This window comes from Quercus lobata, chromosome 2 (assembly GCF_001633185.2).
Source record: "Quercus lobata isolate SW786 chromosome 2, ValleyOak3.0 Primary Assembly, whole genome shotgun sequence".
In the NCBI taxonomy this organism is placed as follows: Eukaryota; Viridiplantae; Streptophyta; class Magnoliopsida; order Fagales; family Fagaceae; genus Quercus; species Quercus lobata.
In genome coordinates, this window is record NC_044905.1 from 26,910,852 (window position 1) to 26,920,317 (window position 9,466).

The window sequence follows — 9,466 nt, forward strand, 5'->3', positions numbered from 1 at the left end:
TATTAGATGTAACTAGTGTTAGTTTGACACTTGGCAAGAAACTAATGGCTGTTAGTTGTAGGACAAATTGTATAAGTACTCTTGTACTCTCATTTTAGTGATGAATTTTTGAGAATTAGTGATTTTAAGCCTTTGTGTGCTTTTCATTGGAACTTAGTGTTCTTGTAGAGGTGCCTAACCACCTACTAAATGTTCTAAGCAACTTCCATTGCTAAACAAAACTAAAAACAGTTCAGCCTACACACATTCCCTACACCAGAAGGTTTTATTGATTATATATTAAACAAGTACAAGTGCCCTTCGATTATATACATAGAGGGTTGTCAAATGTCAAGTTCATGGGAATCCCACAAAAGATGCGGATTCACATATGGAAGAGGATAAAAAACACACTTCTCTGAACTTAGGTCAGCTGCACAGCCTCTTCTAGTGCCAGCACATCAGCACTTCTGAAGTATTAGCTTCTCAGTATATGATATCTGACTTCAGCTTGCCAAGAGGTTCCTGTACCTTAACTCTAGCTGCAAGAAGTGAAGAGAAAATTATAAATTGACTTAAAAAAAAGTTGGCATCAAGATGTTCAGCGATGCTTCCACTGGAATGGCTCTTGCAGTTGCCTCCAACTACACCTATTGAGAAGACTAAAAAGACTAGTCACCCTTAACTTCCTCTTGTGCAGGTGCATCTACTATGGTGTTGGTGGCTTGGTTGGGCAGAGGGATAGGCGCCTCTTCTGGAGCAGTAGAAACCGAGTAAAGAAACTGTCAAGAATTATATATACCTTAAAGCAACAAATTTATTCAACATTGGTCTTGTGACCCAGAATTAGACAACATGAGCATGAAATTGCAGGCACTATAACAAGAAGCAACTTACATTTACAAAATCAAATAATACTCGCATTCACTAAATAAGACAACAAGAGTAGTTCTACACCAACCAATGAATTGTCACAAAGAAACTACAATATTTTAATTGTGGCTCATAAAGACTATGCCATAAGTGTCTACTTGTTAATATATATATATATATATATGTATATTGGTAAACTGGATAATTTCATTAACTAAGATAAGGAAGCAGTAACAGCTTGGTCAGGACAGAGCCTGGTACAATAATGGCCATAAAGGTCCGAGAGGAAAAATTCCAACAAACATGAGACTTTAAGAAGCTATACCCAATAATTTGGGAAAAAAATGATGGCTAGCTAATAAGCCGTAATAAATAGACACAAATGAATAGCATTATTAAGTTTCTTCAATCTTTGCTCAAGTGTAAATTATATAACAAAAAGAAGAATTTTATGAAAGCCAAATTTGCCAAAGTAGTACTTCACACTAAATTTATTTGTATTTGTTGTGAAAATCAGGTTACACAAGATTAAAGAAGAGAGAAGATAGAAATCAACACAAAGAACTTAAGTGGTTTGGCAATGTGCCTTTGTCCATGGGAGCGGGCAACTAATAATCCACTAAATGAGAAATTAGGGTTACAACAGTGTTTATATATACCATAACCCTACCCGGTGCAAATTCCCAAAATAACCACTCTGTTTCTCTTGTTATGCTCCGTTCAGCCCATAAGGCCCTTTGGCTAGTGGCCTTAAAACAAGTATGAGCTAACTCCTATAGTATCGACAACATTTCTTGCCTCTTACGTCCCGTTCCCATCCGATCATACATTGTGCATTAAATCAAGACCCATTTGAGATAATAAGTTGGTGATGACCAATATTAGAACCTAACAAAGAGAGAAAAATGGGAAGGAATCTTTTCCTCTTGCTCCAATCAACGCAGCATAGCACAGATGAGTATTGGAAATAGCATATAGGCATCATCGAACCAAAATTGAAGAAACTCATACTAGAAATCATATTATTAATTATTTTCCTATTTTCTTTCAAAACCTACATTAAACAAATGAAACAAAAAGCTCTAAAAATGACATAATGAGAGAAACTTCAATCAATTATAGAGCTATTTGCATTTCATTGATTGAAACCTAATGAGTTGCTAGAATTAATAAGGGGCTATGTGCTCAAAGAAGTACTTACTCTAAATCCAGTAGAGGAAGCACTAGATTCCTTGACCAATGGGTGAACTTGTACTCTGCCCAAGGGAAGTTGTCTGTCCAGAAGTAGAGCCTGTCTGCCCGATTGCAGGCGTAGATGATTGGAATAGTGGGGATGACTGAGTGTACCTACCAAATGCTGGATTTGTTGCCTGAGATGGACCAGAGTTGAAGAGAGATGATGGTGAACCAAAAATAGATGGAGATGAACTAAATCCAAATACATTTGTTGTTGATAATGATGTTGATCCAAAAAGGCTGGATGAAGTTGACGTGCTAAAAGGTGAAGAACCGAACGTAGGAGTAGCTGACCCTGCAAAAGTTAAACCACCAAGGCTAGGACTTGCAGCTGATTGGCCATATGTTGGTGAGGGAGACAAACCAAAGCAAATCCCACCAGCAGGAAGATGAAGTGGTCTACCTGAATTTTAAATTATAATGTAAAGTGTTAGTTATTATCACTGGCAGTAAGTACCATAAGAATTGTTAAATTTTGACCCATTTAAAAAAATGTACTTTTATCTCCCAATTGATGGTCCTCCCATCTCAGCTCCTCATGACTTTTATCTTTGTATTCAGGCATGGCTGATATTGATTCTAATTCTGCCTGTGCACAGCCATCTGCTTCGGATGTTGGAGTGTACGCAGCTACTCTACTTCCCTCACGTTTACTCCCAAGCCCAAAGCCAGTGCTACAAAATGTTGTTGTAGGTTGAGCTCCTGTACAGTAGCTCATAAGGAGAGGAGACCAAGTTCAATATTTATTAGTGTGTATTTGGCATCAGCTTATTTAACTTTTTGCTGATTGTTTTTGCTGAAAATATGTTAAAGTATGCTTGTACTTTGAAAAATTGAGGTTTTAAAATACTGTACATAAAAGTTAAGAGTTATCAAAAAAGCTGGACACAAAATGACATTGAATAAGATACCAAATTAAAGATGTATAACCTAACAAAATTCCTCACAAGAACAAAGAAACTTGGCACAAAATAACTCACCAAAGGGAGAACTCTGGGCTCCAAACGGAGTAGTGGTGGTACCAAATGGGCTGCTACCAAATGCTGAAGTGGACCCAAAGCTGAAGGATGGTGCATTTGAAGCCCCAAAAGCAGGTGTAGTTGAGGCACCAAATGCAGAAGTAGTTAGGGTACCCAGTGCAGGCGTGCTTGAGACACTAAATGCAGTCATGCTCGATGCACCAAATGCAGGTGTGCTTGAAGAACTAGATATAGGACTGCTTGAAGCTCCAAATGCTCCACCAGATCCAAATACAGGGGCACTTGACACACCGAATGTCGTCCCTTTGCTACCAGATGCAGGAGTTACTGTTGTACCAAAGGCTGGGGTGCTCATAAAACCAAATGCAGGCATGCTCGAAGCCCCAAAAGCAGTCGTAGTTGAGGCACCAAATGCAGGAGTAGTTAAGGTACCAAGCGCAGGCGTGCTTGAGACACTAAATGCAGTCATGCTCGACGCACCAAATGCAGGGGTGCTTGAAGAACTAGATATAGGACTGCTTGAAGCTCCAAATGCTCCACCAGATCCAAATGCAGGGGCACTTGACAAACCAAATGTTGCCCCTTTGCTGCCAAATGCAGGAGTTGCTGTTGTCCCAAAGGCTGGGGTGCTCGTAGCACCAAATGCAGGCATGCTCAAAGCCCCAAAAGCAGGTGCAGTTGAGGCACCAAATGCAGGAGTAGTTAAGGTACCAAGCGGAGGCGTGCTTGAGACACTAAATGCAGTCATGCTTGATGCACCAAATACAGGGGTGCTTGAAGAACTAGATATAGGACTGCTTGAAGCTCCAAATGCTCCACCAGATCCAAATGCAGGGGCACTTGACACACCGAATGTTGTCCCTTTGCTAACAAATGCAGGCGTTGCTCTTGTACCAAAGGCTGGGGTGCTCGTAGCACCAAATACAGGTGTGCTTGAACCTCCCAATGCTCTGCCAGATCCAAATACAGGGGCACTTGACACACCAAATGCAATCCCTATGCTACACAATGTAGGAGTTTCTGTTGAAATAAAGGTTGGGGACCTTGGGGTGCACGTAGCACTAAAGGCAGAGGTGGTCATAGCAAGTCCACCTGAAATTTCAAATTATAATATAAAGTCTTATTATAGTTGGCTGTAAGCACCATAAAAATTTTAGAATTTTGACACATTTTAAAAAATGTACGTTTATCTCCCAATTGATAGTCCTCCCATCTCAGCTCCTCATGGCTTTTATCTTTGTATACAGGCATAGCTGATATTGACTCTAATTTCCCACCAGCCTGTGCACCAGCACTACTGTCTGCTTCAGTTGTTGGAGTGTAAGCAGCTACTCTACTTCCCCCACGTTGACTCCCAAAAGGTGACTGCTCAATGCCAGTGCCACCAAATGCTGGTGCTGTAGATTGTGCTCCTGTACAACAGCTCATATGGAGACAAATTTCAATAATTATTGATTAAGATACAAAAATAAAGATGTATAATCCTACAAAAGTCCGCCATACAAATAAGGAAGCTTGTCACAAAATAACTTACCAAAAGGAGAATTCTGAGCTCCAAAAGGAGTGGCAGTGGTACCAAATGGGCTGCTACCAAATGCAGAAGTCGATTGGCCAACAGCTGAAGTGGAACCAACACTGAAAGATGGGTTACTAGAAGCCCCAAAAGCAGAAGCACTAAAGGAACCAAATGCAGGAGTAGTTGGGACACCAAGTGTTGGCATGCTCGAGGCACCAAATGCAGGAGTGGTTGACGAACCAAACATAGAAGTACTAGATGAACCAAATATAGGGCTGCTTGAAGCTTCAATTGCTCCACTAGAACCAAATACAGGAGTAATTGACACAAAGAATGCAGGACTTGCTGTTGAACTAAAGGTTGGGGTGCTTGTAACACTAAAGGCAAGGGTGCTCATAACACCAAATGTAGGTATGCTTGCAGCACTAATTGCAGGAGTTGATTGGCCAAAATCTAAAGTGGACCCAACACTGAAGGAAGGGACACTAGAAGACACAAAAGCAGGAGTACTTAAGGCACCACATGTTGGTGTGCTTGAAGAACCCAATATAGAAGTACTGGATGAACCAAACATAGGACTGCTTGTAGCTCCAAATGCTCCATCAGATCTAAATACAGGGACACTCAACACAATGACTTCAATCTTTGCAGGACTTGTTGAACTAAAGGTTGGGTTGCTCATAATGGTAAAGGCAGGGGTGCTCATTACGGCAAAGGCAGGGGTGGTCATAGCACCAATGGCAGGTGTACTTGTAGCACTAAATGAATTCATGGTTATAACACTAAAGGCAGGGGTGCTACTTGCACCAGATGCATTCTGACTTTTTGCACCAAGAGGTGTGGAGGAACCAAATATCCTAGTTCCAAATTCCAGATGTGATTATTAATTTGTGCTTCTAAAGGGTCTTGTTTAAGTAAGAGTTGACCCAAATCCTCCAACAGAAGTCTTCTAACCAAAGAAAGATGAGAGCTATCAGTTCAAATAAAAACTTAAAAAGAGAAAAGAACACATGTTTAGAAGATAAAAAACTATTTTTGCAAATAAGATGTCCATATGCTCAGGTCATATAAGTAGTTACTCTACTGTAATCCTGTCTATATAGCAAATTGTGGAGGATGATCATTCAAGATAAACTCATTCACATTAAAAAAGAATGCAAGCTTCCATTTACTCAAAAGTCAATAAATATGAGCTGAAAATAAACTAATTTAATGCTCTAGTTCATATTTGACAAGTTTTTCAAACTTCAAACTGTAAAGGACAAACCAACCACATCACCAAAATGATAAATAAGAGAAGCTGTATCTAGAATAAATGCTACCTCTTCTAATTATTAAGTTCTATTACCTCATTTATGATATTCCCTTCCCTCATAACTTCATACCGCTGTCCTCTATAATTGACTTCCAACATAATGCCAATATATAAACACAACCACGAAATATACAACAGACACCATAAATCTGACAAAAAACTTGTCCAGCAAGAAGGTTGTACAAGAGATATGATCCAGCGAAACTTAAAATTTTCCACCAAAGACATACTGATTTTAAACAATCATCCAAAAGCTTTTGTGCATTGCATCAACTGCCACTGAACATCGAATCAGAGTGTCTCAAGATGAATAACAAAATCCACGTTTTTTCAACTCTATAACAACTTCATAGCATGGGAAGATAAACCCAAATGCCAAGAATTATTAGGTTACATATTAATGATTTTAGTTCCATCAAAGCTCAGCCCAATTGTACAAAAAAAAGGAGGCCAAGTCAGGAACTGTTATAGTACTTTTTGAGGTGGCATTATTGGGTTGCTCTCTAGCTCAGAAGAGGGCAGCAAAGCTATTACAATGGATCGATTTTCCACGGGAGATAGCATATGATGATTTAAGATCATATGAACATGGTAAAAGAGGAGTGCTTTCCCACAGAATAATTATGAAATTTGTATATCATGGAAAATAAAGATGAAAGTTTTCTGAAGATGGGAGAGTAATAAACCTTACCGGATGAGACATGGAATATTTGGTTGTGGTTTAATGTGATATCAAGAGAAAAATCAACAAAAAAAAATATTTAGTTTCTTATAATAACAAGCTTAGTCTATAAAGTCAATTTGATTAGCTTTTTTCCTTGTCATCTGTCAACTTGACGTAATGACATCTATTAAGTTTTGCTTGCAGAACAACAATTATTGAGTAAAGTATAAGATATAATCAGCTAGAAAGTTAATAATAAATAAAGAAGAAAAGTGATAACTCTTGGCATGCATTTGATTTGGGTTTATGATTGTGAAAATGTCTAAGAAGAAGAAGAAGAAGAAGAAGAAGAAGAAGTACTTCTCTTACCACCGAATGACTATGATGACGATGAAGTAGCAAAAGCAGGAGTAGAAGAAGACGCTTCCAGTGCAGACATTATTGAATTGAGAGAAGAAAGTAAAGCAGCGAAGAAGATGGTGGACTGGAGTGGAGGGAACAGGGAAGTGTTTGGTGTCGGTACTAAAAATGTTCTTTTCTTGAGACTTTTTTTTTTTTGGATTAGCTTTTCTTGAGACTTATGAGTTAAGGCTTGGGGTTAAGTATTACAGAGTACAGACTGGACTCATTTTCCATGCTTTTTGGGCCACTATCATTATTGTGTTATGGGTTTTACTGACGTCTACCTGGTAAAGATATTAGTAAACCAATTTATGTAACCTTTTAAGAAAAAATGAAAAATTTATTAATTTTTTTTATACAGTTTTTCAATTTGATTTTTTTTTTCCAATAATGAATAATTAATATATATTATATACCTTGAGGATATACATTAACCAAACCTTTTGTTTTATTGGGCTGTTGTAAATGATAATACATCCTTTTGTGTTGTTTTATGTCCCCAATCACATACCTATAAAAAACCTTGTCATATCCCAAGCTTTTCGGCTGAAATTACACAAAGTTCTTGAAAGAAATAATATATTTAACAAAGAAAGACAAAAATTTGGCCCAAGTTATATAAAAATAAAGGGTAAATTACAAATTACACCCCTAAAGTTTGAGAGTGTTTGAATTTTACACTTTGAAATTTTAGAATTTAGATTTTACCTCCCAAAGTTTAATAGTATTTGGATTTTACACTCTAACGTTTTAAAATTTGGAATTTACCTCATAAATTTTAAAGGTGTTTGAATTTTAGTCTCTAAAGTTTGGGAATATTTAGATTTTACATCCTAAAGTTTCAAAATTTAGGCTCCTAACACTCCCAAACTTTAGGGGGTAAAACCTAAATTCTGAAATGTCAAGGTATAAAATCCAAATACCCTAAATTTTAGAAGATAAAATCCAAAATTTGAAATTTTAGGGTGTAAAATTCAAACACTTCAAAATTTTATGGATGTAATTTGTAATTTATCCAAAAATAAAAATAGCATTAAAATTTAATTGAGATGATAAGTGCTATTGAAGCAAAATCACTACTTTATATATATATATATATATATATATGTGGGGCCCAAATGATTTATGGGCCAGGCCCATCTACCCGGGGAGAATCCGAAGGCCCAAGCCGAGGAGGGCTATGGCCCAAACTCGACAAGATAGCCTATGGATACCGCCGAGGACAGCTCAGTCCTCGGCAGACCCAAAGTTCCCCCCCTGAAAGAGGGGTAAAGACGGTATAGGACTGAAACTGGGAAGAAAGATCTAAAATATCCTGGGAAAGCTGCTGTTACTGCCATTTAATGCTCTGAACCTGACAGAGCCGCATTCTTTGGCTTTTACAACCATCCCTAACGACTTTGAGTATGGACTGATGGGACAAGTATCAATTTTGGAAAGTTTAAACCCTACGCGTGGACGAATGACAGTGGACGCGAGCTAGTATAAAAGGAAAAGTAAGTAATCTATGGAGGAGGCTGGGGAAAAATGGCCAAAAACGAGAGCCTCCCAGCCCACCTCCAGGAAAAGTACTCTAGGGGTGACAATCGTTTAACCTTGTATGAACGCCATGAAAAACCCATCGCCTATCGATCAAGGCCTAGCCTTTCAAACCCACGCTCTACAAATGATATTGTTAGGGCCGTTTTACGTGCGAACCCGACACTGTTACGGTCCGCCACGAATCGTGACCCTACAATTGGCGCCGTCTGTGGGAAAGGCTTGTGTGTTGGTATAGGATGTGGGTCGATAGAGTTTCTTCGTTATTTCTAACCGTTGGTTATAGAGTTCTAGTATAAAGTTCTGCTAGGGGCTACGTTTCTTGACTAGGGGCTTGGCTGAGGAGCTAACTCCCTTAAAGCCAAGGTCTCCCGTAAAGAGCAAACTAGGCACTTGATAGCGTTAATCGTATGGATAAACTCTAGGGGCTTGGTTGAGGAGCTAACTCCCCTAAAGCCAAGATCCCACACAAAGAGAAAACTAGGTTTTGGACAGAACCAGGGCATTGTATGGTCCACGGACTCAAGCCTATGGGGAAACCAACTACTTGGATGATGGAAAACTAGGTTTTGGACAGAACCAGGGCATTGTATGGTCCTCGGACTCAAGCCTATGGGGAAACCAACTACCTGGAGATGGAAAACTAGGTTTTGACAGAAAAGGGCATTGTATGGTCTCGACTTATGGGGAAAACTACCTGGATGATGGAAAAGGTTTTGGACAACCAGGGCATGTATGGTCCTCGGACTCAAGCCTATGGGAAACCAACTACCTGGATGAGGGAAAACTAGGTTTTGGACAGAACCAGGGCATTGTATGGTCCTCGGACTCAAGAAACCAACTACTGGATGATGGAAAACTAGGTTTTGGACAGAACCAGGCATTGTATGGTCCACATTGAAACCAATACTGGATAATGGAAAACAGGTTTTGGACAAACGGCTCAAGCCTATGGGGACCTG

At 39.0% G+C, this 9,466-nt stretch overlaps 1 protein-coding gene across 6 annotated transcripts; it reads right to left on the bottom strand.

The window, feature by feature from the left end:
- Window positions 1-246: 246 nt before the first annotated feature.
- On the bottom strand, window positions 247-7,115 carry LOC115975144 (nuclear pore complex protein NUP98A-like). Of its 6 annotated transcripts, none has more exons than XM_031095820.1 (7): window positions 6,933-7,115; window positions 4,603-5,530; window positions 4,253-4,480; window positions 3,069-4,160; window positions 2,587-2,790; window positions 2,054-2,491; window positions 247-521 (listed from the first exon to the last, which is right to left on the bottom strand). In XM_031095820.1, the coding sequence occupies exons 2-6, from the start codon at window positions 5,354-5,356 to the stop codon at window positions 2,076-2,078; spliced, it is 2,694 nt and encodes an 897-aa protein (XP_030951680.1). In that variant the 5' UTR covers window positions 5,357-5,530; window positions 6,933-7,115; the 3' UTR covers window positions 247-521; window positions 2,054-2,075. The 6 variants fall into 6 exon arrangements, with proteins under 6 accessions (XP_030951680.1, XP_030951674.1, XP_030951679.1 ...); XM_031095814.1 differs by having other exon boundaries at window positions 247-733; XM_031095819.1 differs by having other exon boundaries at window positions 247-748.
- Between the last annotated feature and the right edge of the window lie 2,351 nt (window positions 7,116-9,466).